The sequence below is a fragment of the Etheostoma cragini genome, chromosome 4 (assembly GCF_013103735.1).
Source record: "Etheostoma cragini isolate CJK2018 chromosome 4, CSU_Ecrag_1.0, whole genome shotgun sequence".
In the NCBI taxonomy this organism is placed as follows: domain Eukaryota; kingdom Metazoa; phylum Chordata; class Actinopteri; order Perciformes; family Percidae; genus Etheostoma; species Etheostoma cragini.
In genome coordinates this window covers 22,574,176-22,588,669 of record NC_048410.1, presented here as the reverse complement: position 1 = coordinate 22,588,669, position 14,494 = coordinate 22,574,176, and the positions used below count along the sequence as shown (strand labels likewise).

Here is a 14,494-nt window from a genome sequence, read left to right as displayed (position 1 = left end):
TGGGCCGAGGCGAGCCGAGGCGGGCCGAGGCGAGCCGAGGCAAGCTGTTACCAGCAGTGGAAAAACGCCATTAGTGTTTGCTGTGTCTAACACAATGTCCCAGCAGTGTTTTACTGATGAGCCTGTCATTTCTCAAATGCCGAGCCTTGAACTCACGCATGACTATTCTCCTTTTCAGAAACTGTCCCCCTCACCGAAGCAGACTCAGGGCGGGTCTGTATCCTCACCGCATCCCTCCCAGCCCAGTCAGGAGGAGTCCAGCCCGTGTTCGGACATGTCCAGCTATGAGGAGCCAGCATCTCCCCTTTCGGCAGCCAGCTCTGGATCCCTTGCCCCTGCTCCGGCCCCAGCTCAGGTTCCCGTCCACCGGCATCCGAGCAGGGCTTCGGACCAGGAGAGCTGTGCTGTTAGAGATGCACCTTCCCTCGGTCAACGCTTCTTACCCAACGACCCCACCAAGTGGAATGTGGAAGAAGTTTACGAGTTCATTCGTTCATTGCCAGGTCAGAGGCGTAAACACCCCCCTCTGTTTATTCAGGAAACGCACTCTTAAAGCATGACATACACACTCTGTTGCTTAGGAATCCGGTTTTTAGTGTGACTAACTTGGACTTCTTCTTCTGCTGTTTATCCAGGTTGTCAGGAGATAGCCGACGAGTTTCGCTCTCAGGAGATTGATGGACAGGCCTTGCTACTGTTAAAGGAGGACCACCTCATGAGCACCATGAACATTAAACTGGGACCCGCACTCAAAATCTTCGCACGCATCAACTTGCTCAAAGATTCTTAGCAGTACATTGGTGTGTGTGTGTGTGTGTGTGTGTGTGTGTGTGTGTGTGTGTGTGTGTGTGTGTGTGTGTGTGTGTGTGTGTGTGTGTGTGTGTGTGTGTGTGTGTGTGTGTGTGTGTGTGTGTGTGTGTGTGTGTGTGTGTGTGTGTGTGTGTGTGTGTGTGTGTGTGTGTGTGTGTGTGTGTGTGTGTGTGTGTGTGTGTGAGAAGAGCAGTGTAAAACTAAATGATAACAGACTGACTGCACTATGACCTTTCCTTCTTTCTACTACTGAACTGGTTCCCTAAAATCTTACTTTAGCTTGCTCTCATATCCACTTGCATCTGCTCAATAACATGTAACTCTGTCATTTGCAGGACTGATGGTTACATCGGATGGCATATTAGAGTTAAGGCACGGGCAAAATAAACCCAGCAAGTTAAAAGATCGCCTAACTAAGCTGCCCGTCAGAAAGCCGAGCCCATAGAGCAGCATTGCTTTCCCTGACCTGAGACATCTACGATCAGATCATAATGAGATCAATACAATATCAACAATAATGCTTATTAATACCTTTATTAAATAGCATTGTCTAGAAACCCGCCTATAACACAGTAGCAGGTGTAAATGGGGTTTCGGATTTTGCTGGGGGGAAAAATTTGGAGAAGTTCTACGGAAAAATGGCGAAGAAAGTTAAAAGAACAAGTCGTGCTAAAGTGCACTACCTGCTCAGTTGTGCCTGGGTTGGGTCATTCTGCAACAGAGTCCGGACTGATTTAAGGCATTGACGCAAATGTGATTGATGTCTAAATTAATTATTATTATATTATTAGAGATGTTTTTGTACAAGTTTGTCAGTGTGTGAATGGAAGAGACATTTCTCTTTGTATGTGTGAGTGGGAACAGAAGATCGCATTCACTAATTTTCTCATTTTTAATTAAGTAGATGCTCTTTTTGCCTCACAAAACTTACAGCTCTCGAATACAAAGCTTGAATGCAGAGAAATCATTTACACAGTTCTTTTGTGACATCAATTTCCCTTTCATGAATATCTCGCCAGTTTTTCACCTGTAGATTTAAACTGCATACACCACTTTTTCAAAAATGATTTTCTAAATAGGATATTGATTTCTTGTTTCAGTTTCATAGGAGGACAATAGGTTTTCTAAGGAACAATTTGGGTGTGCTGCTCTATTCAGCCCGGCTTATGGCACTTATTTTCATTTTGTTTTAATGTTAGACACTCCACCTTAAGGGAAACTGGCATTTGTGCAGCAGTGCTAACACATTTATATGTACATAACAGCTAAAGTGAGAAGAAAATTCTAAGTGTGAAGCTGGTGATTTTTAAGTTATCCTTGTTATTTTAAAACAGAAAGGTAATGTTCAATATTTTGAAATATGCAAATGTATAAATAACGGCTTCTGTTTGTCCTAACAACATATGTTCAAAACTATTTGTTTGCGGCTCTGATGGAAGGTCGACCTTTATAGGATAAGGCTTTGTGAAATGCTTGTATTTATCAAAACAGTTTGTTACACAACCTTTTACAATTATAAATAATTTGCAATACAGTTCTGTCTTAGGTCATTTTCTGTGTCTGTGTGAAAGGAAATGCCAACTTCCGCCCATTGTCTTCTTAAAGGCATTACTCGGTTCTGGTTTGTAAGAAAACAATCCAGAAGCCAAAGATAATGCGTTTACAATTATATAAAAGAGAGCAAAGCAGCAAATGGGTCTAGTCACTGACAACTTCCTGTTTTGTGGCGTAACATGAATATTTGATGCTTTTTAAGCCTACGCCAATCGACGTCGACAACAGCTCAAAAGCTTAGCTTTGCCAACGTCTATTGTAATAATTAGTTTTGCACTGAACAAATGAAGTCAAAAGGGTTGACACATACCCTTCACCATACCTAGAGATTGGCACGGGGAACTTTCCATAAGATCAGACCAGCTATTATTCTAACTGAAATAAAACAACGCCAGTCTCTAGGTATGGGGAAGGGTATGTGATGATGGGGGGTTAGTTTAATTCCAAAGGCTGAGGGAACTTTATCACAATGCATAGTATCCTGGATATATGAAATAACTGGCATTTAAAAAAACAAATCTGCCTGGCTCTATGGGAAATTAACATAGGGGTGTGTATACTTAGGCCCCCTGTATTTTAAGAAAGAACATTTATTTATGTACAACACATCATTAATTCACAAAGAAAACGGGTGTCCTTAAAAGGTTGGAATTTCCTTTTAAATTAAGGCATTAAGATCAATTTTTCTTATTCCTCTTTTTATCAACATTAGCATGGGTGTGTAAACTTTCACAAGCCACTGTATCTATGTCTCTCGTTCCCATATCCCGGAAATAGTGCAGTGGATTCATTGCCCTCTCGAAATTCCTGTTTTATAGGAAACGCGACATTTCCAGCTGTTCACACACACTTGTCGCATCATACAATAACCCATTTAAACAAGCACAACGACCGCTTTCCATTTTGTTTCCACTGAACTACAATGGAGGTACAAACAAGGGGTATAGGTACGATGAGCTTTCTTTTAAACGCCGTGACATGCGCTGTTCGTCTGTTGGGTCATACACTACTGACACACCCACTGTTTTGATTTGAGTTCAGACTAGACCAAATGAAGCCGTTATCTTTTTCTGTATTCAGTATTGTAATACATACAAGTTAACTATTTAATACAATTATACCTTCATTTGTGTCACTATACAATCACACATAGAGGTTTAGATAATGTGTCAAACCAATAACAATAGCTGGTGTGTTAAAACTCCCCCTATATCGTCATTTAGAATGGATTAGCCCAGGTTCAAAATTAACCAAAATGGGTTTACGTTGACGTTGTGTCAAAATAATACACCCATCCATTGACGCTGTGTCGTAGTTAATAATCTAGTTAGATAGTTTGTGTAACGTTTCAGTCAGTACATTTTCATCTCTTTAAGTCTTAATAAATTCACCGAAATACCAACAGCAGGTAATAAAGTTTAATTTTAAACTTTTTATTTTTAATTAACAAGGTTAACGTTATGACCATTATAGTTACTTGTTTTGTCAGTGATGGAAAGTTAACGTTACATGTAATTGACCTAAGAGCATCGCAAGACTGTATATTAACGGTCTATGCCTAAGTAGCCAACTTACACTGACGTAAATACGACATAACTATTACTTTACTTAGCTAGCATTTAGCAAGTATTTTTAACAACTTCTGCTCCACTAACGATAGATAACGTTACACTTAACAGCTAGCTAGGAAGCAAATACTGTACTTTTTACTAACGTTGCATTTATTTACATTTACACTTTTTACATATTCAGATTAATATAAACATATAATACATTCTGTGTTTTTTTGGAGGAAATTCACAAGCTAGCTACAGCCCCAGCATGGTTACTGTTACAAAATATTTACAATTAGCCCCAACCTTACATTTACACATGAATGTGTCAATAATTAGCTACTATGCAATGATACAATGTACATTATTCATTTTTTAGTCATTCTGCATAATGATTATACTTTTACCATTTACATGTTGCTGTAAAATTTTCATAGAGCGACATATAACGATTGTTTTAATTGTCGATTTAATCTTTCGATTATTTTCTCGATTAATTGTCTGGTCGATAACATATCCAAATATGGAAGTCCATCACTGTTTCCCAAATCCCAAGTTGACCTCAGATGTTTTCTTTGGTCCACAAGTCAATATTTACATTTAAGAAACTGGAATCAGATTGACATTTATTTTTAAACAAAAACTTGACTTAAACCGATTAATCTCTTTTAAGAATAATTGGTGATTAATTTGATAGTTAAAATTCTCTAAAGCTCAAAAAAATGTAATACATCTCTTTTCACAGAGTACACTGTGGTATTATTGTTACATGATTAAAAGATCTGAGCACTTCTTCTATCACTTTTTCCGACTGTTAAAACATTTAAACTGCCATGATGGCAACCTCTGTTGAGTTCTGTTCATGTAGATGTTGTAGATACATATTCTGTAAATGGAGTAATCTATTAATCTTCAAATAATTTCAGCGCCTAATATTTTAATTTAACATACTGTGCCTAGTTTCACCAAACTCTATTGAGTTTGTTAGTCACAGAGTAATTTAAATGTCTAGGCTGTCGCTGAAATGCCGAATCAAAGAGACGAGGCCGCTGATGATTCCCCCGCTGACCTTCCCTGTCTGGAAAAACTTGACTCTCCCACAGGTATGAAGCTTTATTATGACAGTTATTGTTTTCAGGCACGTTCAGGGACCATTAGTAATTGAATTATTACCACCACGGCTGTTTTAATTATCTGTGTGTGTGTGTGTGTGTCGTGTCTGTGGTGTCAGGGAGCCCACCCACCGTCTCATTATCCAGTCGGATGGAGCTGGAAAATTGTGTTTCCAACCTGAATCTTGCGCATGAGATAGTGCTGAACAAAGACTTCTGCTTCAAACCCAGGAGCCCTCCTACAGACAGGCAAAAATTCCAAGATTCAAAAATAAATTGAGAGTTTAGTCCCTCTTTTTCTCCCTTTTTATTTGAACCGTTTTTTCTTTTTGTAGCCTGGAAGGCAGAGTGACGGAGATGGTTCACCGGGCGTTTTGGGACAGTCTTCGAGAGCAGCTGAACAACAATCCTCCAAATTACAGCCATGCTGTCATTCTTCTGCAGGAAGTCAAGACTGTAAGTGTGTATGGCATCAAATCTGAGGCATTAGTGGCAGAGGAGTGTGGTCTAGTGAGACCTCTGAGCCCAGTCTTTCTCATATGCTTTGAAGATTAAAACCAGAGTGTATACAGTATGGACAGATGACACATGGAATGGCCAACCTTGCAGGCTTATTAGAGCTATCTGTTATACACCGGAAAATAAATATAACAAAGAATTTAATAAGTATTAAAATCTAGAAATGATATGTTTTTATTAAAGATTAATCTATTATTAGTAGTGATAAACAGCATAAAAGAACAGAATATCTATATTCCAAAGAAAGTGTTAAGGTACACTACCGGTCAAAAGTTTGGGGTCACTCACAAATTTCCATTGGACTCCATTATAGACAGAATCCCAGCTGAGATCAGTTGCCTTGTTTCTTTTAACCAGGGCAGCAGTTTCCAGATTACATTATGTGCTTACATATTTGCAAAAGGGTTGTTTAATGTTTTCTTAGTTTCTTAGTTAGTTTTTTAAAATAATATCAGATTAGTAAACAAAATGAGCATTTGGAACATTGGATGATAATGGGAAATGTAGATATTGCATTAAAGATCAGCCACCCACCCAGATCAGCTGGTATCCTGTCTATAATGGAGGGAAATAGAAATGTGTAAGTGACCCCAAACTTTTGACCGGTAGTGTACATTCAGCTGTTTTAAGTTATTAGCTTTATTAATGTAATTGTTTGCCGGAAAGTGAATAAGCGTTTCCTCCAAAATGTCAGTTAGATGAGAAGATTTATGCCACTCTCACCATAGTGTGCGGTAAATATGAAGCTACCGCCAGCAGCTGCTTAGCTTAGCTTAGCATGAGGAATAGAAACTGGGAGAAACAGCTAGCCTGGCTCTGTACAAAGCTGGAAAAAATGATTAGCTCATTGTATATCGTGTGTTTAATCCCTTTAAAAAAAAAAATTGTAAAATGACACGTTGTGGTGTTATGTGGGGTTATAAGCCAAGCTATTTCTTGGCCAGGCACAGTCACTTCCTCGAGTGTCGGCTGGTTGCCTTTCCATCCCAGCAAGACTCCAGTGGTATCAGCCGTCTCATCGAACTCGGCAAGAAAGCAAATGAGTGTTTCCCAAGAATGTCAAACTAATCCTATCGATAAAAGTACTTTAAAGAATTGCAATCAAGCAACGATATGTACTGAGCGGGACATTTTACAGATGAAAAATAAACTTTTCTGAGCTCACATCCAATAGTGGCACTATTTTTTGACACTTATAAGTGTACCTAAAACCAAGCTGGAGCTCAGAGGGGACCGGGCCTTTGCGGTGTCAGCTCCAAAATTGTGGAATGATCTGCCTCTGCATGTTAAACAGGTCTCTGTCTCTGTTTGTAAATCCCGTCTTAAAACCCACCTCTTCTCTGTGACCTTTGATACCTAGTAAGAGGTTGACTTTATTCACTGCATTTAATTATCATGTTTAATTGTTTTGATTGCGCAGGTACTAATTTAACTTGTGTTATACTCATTGTACTTTTTTTTTTTTTTCTGTACAGCACTTTGGTCAACTTTGGTTGTTTTAAAGTGCTTAACAAATAAAGTTGGATTGGATCTGCCAACACCAAAATACCTGTTTTAGGCTAAAACGGCCAGTACTATCAACTTGTTGAGTTACCAGTCGAGTTCTATGAGGGATTATATTTTCAGTTAATCGGGTAAACTGAAATGTTCTTTTCTGTGTATAGTAGAGCCCGACCGATAAAGAATTTTTAAGGCTAATATTGATACAAATATTTGGTGATTTAAAAATCCGATATTTCAAAATATATCAGCCGATATACATACATTACAAAATGAAATCCAGGAACACCTAACAAAAACTAAACAGATTTCCCTGACTTAAGTTATTTGTAGTTACAGTATTTATGAGTCCTTACTAAAATAATGATGATGCAGTTTAAAAATAAACTTCAAATTTTGAACAAAAACACAAATATTAAAAAAATAAATAAATAAAAATCGGTGTTTCCAACAGGGACGTTGTAGAGTGCCCTCTGGTGGACAAACTATGCAACGGGAAACACATAACATGGTTGAAAGGTGTTTCATGCGTTTTCATTTTGTTTGTTTTTCAATTTTCATTGCCCTCCAGTAGTCATTAGAAACTATTCTGATAAATGAACACCTATTTATATATACATTTTATATAAATATATATATATATATATATATATATATATACACACACACACACACACACACACACACAAATGTTTTGGCTATTAAAAATACAGATACCGGTAGTTCGGAAAATGCCTAATATTGGCTGATGATATCATCCTGCTGATAAATCGCCTCGTATTTTCATTTTAGATACTTCAGTCCCTGCTGCTTCCCGCTCACGTCAGACTGAGGTCTCAGCTGGACGAGGTGCTGGACATGGAGCTGATCCAGCAGGAGGTCGATCATGGTGCTCTGGATCTCCACAGACTGGCCGGTTACATCATCAGCACCATGGCATCTTTATGTGCACCTGTGCGAGACCCAGCAGTCAGGGCACTGAGGGACCTCAGGGACCCTGTGGAGCTCCTGAGGTGAGGGACAAGTTAACATCACCGTAACAGACAAAGCTTGTGTCTACTATGGTATGATTAACTAAACCCAGTTTATTTGACCCATATTAACACATGTCCAGGGTCTGTAGTCAACTATATTGTTTTACATATCCCAGCTAAACCACTTTACATTGTATCTAAAGTACAGTAAATCCTCTCCACCTGCTTAATAGATAATAAAGGTGCTCTGTATAAAGTTTACGGACATATGTGTACATTACAGCTAGTCTCATTTGGATCACTAGAGCGCAGCAGGTTATATATATTTTTGTTAGTGTGCCTGTTACTTTGATGCAGCCCTATGACAAGGTAACCATCAAAGTATCTCAAAGATAAATAAGCAGCAATGTTCGACAAACCCAGAAAATAGATTTACTATATCAGTTTGCACCAGTAAAACTGTAAAAAAAAAAAACATTAGTAATTTTTTGTTTTGTTTTTATTTTCAAATTCTAGTTTTTTTTTTTCTTCTTCTTTTTGGTAGAAGTGCTACATAAATAAAGTGTGCTTGCTTCTATTTGTAATTTCTCCTCCCAAAAGTGGTTTAACCCAAAACTAATTCCCCTGGCCTTCCCTTAGGGAGATCTTCCATGTTTTGGGCCTGATGAAGGCCGACATGGTTAACTTCACCATCCAGAGCCTGAGGCCTCACCTGGTGCAGCAGGCCGTGCAGTACGAGAGGGCCAAGTTCCAGCAGATCCTGGACAAGCAGCCGGGTGAGTAAGGGTGTTTGAATCTCTAACCTAACTGCTGCAGTGGGAGTGATGGATGATAAAGGTGACGTTAAAACTGTGAAATGTATGGTCCTTGGATATTACACTTTTCAATTAAACAGATTTTGACCCTTGTCTCTCAATAGTACCATCTGGCCATTTTTCAGCTTCCTATAGATTACGTGAAGTGCTGGACTGCTAATCAGTGACCTCTGGCTGTCCTGGCTCAGCCATTCTGTCTAAGTACAGCTGGCTAATCAGAGCTCCTCTATTTAATGACTATGGAAGGATAGGATAGTATTCTATATATTTTCTATGCATACTAACACTATTTTAGTTTTCATACCAGAAGATGTTTTTTTCAAAAGGTAATTTCTTCATCTTGGTGTAACTGCGCTGTAAACATAATATAACTGGCTCCATTACATATACTACCAAACATACACTTAAACCCACACTACACTCTTTTGAAGAAAACATAACATCCGAGTCTGGATCACTCAAAACACTCTTCTTATTCAGTGTCACTGCAGTAGATCTTAATCACGTGCAACTGATGTTTATATCATGTATATTTGGACTGTTTTTCTTCAGCTTCTCTGGACGATACCACCGCTTGGCTTCAGGCAGCAGCGTCAGAAGAGGCGTCGGCCGCCACAGCTCGGTCTGACTCTCCCAGTCCTGACAGCCCCACCGCTGTCCTCAACCGGGCCTACATGAGTCTGCTACACTGGGACGTGCACAGCCAGAAATATCCCGAGGTAAGCTGCAGCCCGCAAAAATTACATCACACTACGCTTTGGCTTTCATTCGAGTGATATTTTATTGATAATAAGGAAAGGTTAATTCGCCCCACACACTCCTCGTCACCCTGCTGATGTGAAAGCATGTGACAAGACATTAGTGCTTGTGCGGCACCTTTCCAGTCTGATTTAATGACACAGCCTTGTCAGATGAACTCATTCACTCCTTCATAAACATCACTCATTTCAAATGTCTTCATCTGAACTGATTTTAAAGCTGTGGTAGTAGGGCTGCACAATGAATCAAATTTGAATCACAATTTTGGCTTCCCACCATGTAATTTGCGTGATCTCCATGAGCCAATCCAAGCTGTTTCTCAGTTTCTGGATGTTGACAGTCATAGAGGACAGATTAACGTGAGGACAATTCCACAACCGATAGAGGCCGATCATAAGGCTATAAACGATCTTAAAGAAAACTAAATGCCAGTCACATTCCAACAACACTAAGGTTAGCTAACTTAACACTTCTCTGTTTTTTCGACTTCGACCAAACTGTAGAAACTCACCAAACAATACCTACAAACTGTGAAATTACGGATTGTCAGTGACACCAATACAACGAGCAATTGAGTTCAGTAGGGAGCAAAGCACATTGGGTGAGTTGCTCCTTCAATTCACACGCACATGCGCGTCGGGTGGTGGGACAGCTCACCTATTCAATTGTTTGGATGTGAATCATATTTGTTTTACTTGGCGAGTCCACACAGTGCAGCTGTTAAATTAGTACTTGCACGGCAGCCCCAAAAACCTCAAAGGGCAGTCACGTGGTCACAGAAATAACACAGAAAAGGACTGTAAAAAATAAACATGCAATGCATATAACTAACGGACTTTTAATGACTTACCTGTTGCTGTGAGGTATGACAGTCTATGGCATTTTAATCACTGTCATGTATATTTTTTTACAGTTACTTCATGTACCTTGATGCGCATATTTGTGCATTAGCAGGAATATAGCACAATGCAGTTATACACAATACAATACACAACTAAGTTATGCGTCATTGGGCGAAACTCCAACACTCCATTGTAAATCAAGTGCTCTGAGAGAAAACTAGACTTCACTGCAACTCCCCCTGGGCTCTGTTTGGAGGCTTTTTACTAAATCTAGCCTGTGAGGGGAGACTTAGGTCAATCTAATGTAATTTTATAGAGAGAGAGAGCGCTTTCCTATTGGCTGTTCTGCCCATGCGACAGAGAGGGTGGAGCTGCAGAGAGAGAAGGAAGTCTCACTCTCCTTTAAATTCTGACGTCTTATTGCATTCTACCCCACTGCAGCTTTAACACCATTACTTATATAAAGGTAGATAGTGTTAGCCTACAATAACACTTTCCTTCAAACACGCTTGTATATGTATAACCAGTACCTTTAGCTAACTAGTTAAACCTCTGCTTATTTCATATCTAGTTTTTATATTATATTATTTAATATGTGTCTTTATAGTATATATATTATTACAATATTTAGTGCAACGTTGTGTATCCAATCCCAGCATGTTGTCATCTAGATGTTGCCGTGGGTTTTCTTCGAAAAGGCCCATTTAAGCTACAAATTCCCTGTGATTAACCGTTTTGACACGTGACCCTGACCTCCACACACAGACTGTGCTGATGGACCGAGCCCGCCTGGACGCTCTGGGCCAGCGGCTCCAGATGCTGGTCCTGGAAGCATCGGTGCTGCTCCTGACCAATGCTCAGTGTGGCGGGGCCGTTTTCTCCCTGCAGGGCTTTGTAGGTAAACTCAGGCAGTCCGTCACTGTCCTGCTGGAGGGCAGTCACACAAGGTAAGAGGAGGATTTGGCGATGCATGTACTGCCTGTCATGGGGAACAGGTATTGTATGAGAAGGAAACCAATCGAGGTGACAGGAGACAACTAGCTTGTCAGAACGGATCCAGCTAACCTCATTCTTTCTGTTCAAGAGAAGTCATGATTAGTGGATAAATGTAGAACAGCGGCCTGGGATATTCAAGGCTGGCTCACACTCCAGGCTGCAATAAAATGTTAGCACAGGCTACATCTCCCTTAGTCACCTTTACTAAAATGAAATTTTATTTAATCTAAACCTGAGAGACCTAGATGTTATTAAAGACCCTTATTATTATTTATCGACTGCCGTGAGTCCCTGTTCTCTTTGCTCAACACTCTTTATAAATGGAAACATTCATAGGCCTGCGACCTGATACACATCTAATGAGCCCTGCTTGGGATCTGTCTAATGCTGGTTTCTGGTGGTGCAGGGAAGCTGACCTGAAGGGGGCACTGCTGGGGCTCGGGGAGACAGTGCTGCAGCTGGTGACCCAAGCTGTGAGCGGCCACGATGGAGCATCACTGCCTCAGGAGAAGCAGGATCTGCTGAAAGGACAAATATCTGAGCTGTGGAAGCACAACAATCCTGTCCGCACACTCATAGGTCAGCTGGGCAAATGAGGCCTGTCTCAAAGATTAATTGAAGCAGAAATAGTGTGGGTGGTTTATAAAATGAAGGCTGATGAAAACAACCCCTGCAGAACCATGGGAATTATATTTTGACAAAGAGGTTTCTAGAGTTGTCCCGTCTTAGTCGATCAATCAACTAATCTGTCGTTTTGGTATTCTTCAACTGAGATTTCTTTAGTGCTTATTCACGCTTAATTATTAATTTCCAAGAAACTTATGAGCACATTTCTGGTGAACACAAGATTTAAAGTGGTACTTTTGCCAGATTAATTGTGTAGGAACTCAGTTTTACAGATGGTAAATTAACTACATTTATATTGTGCTTTTCTAGTTTTAACCACCTCTCAAAGCGCACAGCTCTGTCGTTTAAATTAACTAATCGATTAGTTGACAAAATCATGTAAGTGTTAGCCAACTAAGAATTTCTTTAGTCGAGGACAGCCCTAGAGATTTCAGCATGGTAGACGCATCATTTTCACTCGACGGTGGAAACATGCCTCGCAGCTAACATTTAGCAGCAAATCTTCACATTTAAAAGGAGCTGGAACCAGAGGATTATTTACTCAAATAATGAATTGATAATCAAAATGGAAAAACAGGATAATGCGATGTATGGTAGTTTACTTTAATCTGTGGGAGAGAACATGCGCTTTAATGTCATTTAGTTTGGGCAATCACATGTCCACGTGGATGTTTTTAAACTTGGATGTGTGCTGCTGCAGAGAGCCGACTTCTTTCCTTCTCTCTACCTCACCCCCCTCTCTGGATCAAACAGGAGAAAGGGTACAGAGCTTCCTCCAGGCAATGCTGCAGGGCGGCCCCGCTAAAAGGAGTCCAGAGCTGCCCACTCCCCTCAGGCTGGTGAGCGCTGAGCTAGCTGAGCTGGGCAACGCCTTTGGGCAAATCGTCCACTTCAACCGGACGGTCTTTGGTCCCTTCTACGCACCCATCCTCAGGAAACTGCTGTTCCCACCAGGAGAGGCCGAGAGCGGGGAGGACTCGCGCCAGGCTGAGGGCGAGCCGGACAACCTCCGGTGACTTTAACATAAGATGCCATTTGCGATGAATGTGTGGCTACAGAGTGTAAATACTGGGAGCGGGAATGTTTTAAGAGAAAGACATTGATAGTCATAGAAAAAAAAAAAAATGTTATTATCATTATTATATATTTTTTCAGGTGTTTAAACAAAAACATCTTACTCAAAGCATGAGGAGAGTACTCAATTATTACTGCGTTGGTGTATCTTAGACACATATTTGAGTGCACAAACATTAGGAAAACTAACAGACTGTGTAAACCAAATGAGTAGTAGTTCTCACCCGGACGAGAACAACACACAGGCTGTGGTGTGTTAATGAAAAGAGTCATAACAAGAGATTGATTGAGGTTCCGAAATGTTTCGAGAAGCTCAGTTGCCTGGAAAAACTGTTTGTTTTTGGTTTCAGTTGATCTTAATTTTTTTTTAATCTATCTCATGGTGAACACCCTCAGGAAAAACATTAGGTACCAAAGATTATGCTAGATAGTTTGTAAATAATACTAAAGTTTTAATATGTAGCAGGTTTCTCTTATTATGTTGACATATGTTTATGTTGAACAGACAGTGTGTACTCTTGCACCCTTTTCTGAATTAACTATATATATATATATATATATATATATATATATATATATATATATTTGCACCTTTGATTATAAACCAAAACTATACTTAATGTTTCCCCTACAGCTGCTGGTCTTAGTGGGAGGTGGTGTCAAAAAATATCAAATGTATTCATTTTCTGATTTGTTTCAGCAACCTCTATGAACTCAACTAAACAATTTCAAATACAGTTATCACTGTTTATCTTGATGACTTTTAAAGGTGCCCTGCTACACGTATTTCATTACTTTGTAGTAATGTGTTAAGTTCTACCATGGACTCTAACATTTTTGTGGAAAAAAACGCCTTGGAAAGCCTGCAGGAAAACTCAGCTTGATTTGTGCCAGTTCTCATTAATATTCAATGAGCTAAGCTGCTTGACTCTGGGTGGCTAACAGCTAGCCAATGAGAGCCTGGCTATCAGCATCCTTTACCCAGCACAACTGGGTGCGCTCATGAATAGTAATGAGCTCAGGCAACATGACGTCAGACTGACCAGATTTTATAATTGGCCTGATTTCTCCTCTTATTTCTGTTCAGTGACTAGAGCTGACAGAGGAGGTAGCAGTTCATTTTCACCTTCACAGCATAACACATATGGACCTAACAGATGAACAAATGCAAGTCAAAACGGTTTTGTGTGGCAGGGCACATTTAAACAATATTCTGGAAAAACAATTACTAGATACACTTATAACTAAACACAAAAGCAAACAAACTGAAAGCTTAAACAGAACTCTCCAGATTACTCTGTAGCATATTTGCATATCATACAAAAATAAATGCTCCAATGGATGCCTTGAATGCTGCAC

General features: G+C 39.8%; 2 protein-coding genes and 1 long non-coding RNA gene across 5 annotated transcripts in view; 2 read left to right on the top strand and 1 right to left on the bottom strand.

Moving 5' to 3' along the window:
* The window catches only part of phc2b (polyhomeotic homolog 2b (Drosophila)), a 23,136-nt gene extending 22,013 nt beyond the window's left edge, over positions 1-1,123 (top strand). For all 3 annotated transcript variants that reach the window (XM_034870559.1, XM_034870557.1, XM_034870558.1), the window contains exons 12-13: positions 179-503; positions 636-1,123. In XM_034870559.1, the coding sequence (XP_034726450.1) occupies positions 179-503; positions 636-790 (480 nt within the window). In that variant the 3' untranslated portion in view covers positions 791-1,123. The remainder of the gene's footprint in view (positions 1-178; positions 504-635) is intronic.
* LOC117944046 overlaps positions 1-10,880 on the bottom strand; it is a 14,143-nt gene extending 3,263 nt beyond the window's left edge. Inside the window, exons 1-2 of the long non-coding RNA XR_004656485.1 lie at positions 10,870-10,880; positions 4,063-4,066 (exon numbers count right to left, since the gene is read on the bottom strand). This is a non-coding gene — a long non-coding RNA (uncharacterized LOC117944046). The remainder of the gene's footprint in view (positions 1-4,062; positions 4,067-10,869) is intronic.
* On the top strand, positions 3,609-13,863 carry LOC117944045 (T-complex protein 11-like protein 2). The gene is made up of 10 exons (XM_034870569.1): positions 3,609-3,772; positions 4,930-5,020; positions 5,149-5,278; positions 5,365-5,485; positions 7,841-8,061; positions 8,662-8,798; positions 9,390-9,556; positions 11,204-11,385; positions 11,841-12,013; positions 12,815-13,863. The coding sequence occupies exons 2-10, from the start codon at positions 4,942-4,944 to the stop codon at positions 13,075-13,077; spliced, it is 1,473 nt and encodes a 490-aa protein (XP_034726460.1). The 5' UTR covers positions 3,609-3,772; positions 4,930-4,941; the 3' UTR covers positions 13,078-13,863.
* Positions 13,864-14,494: the final 631 nt, after the last annotated feature.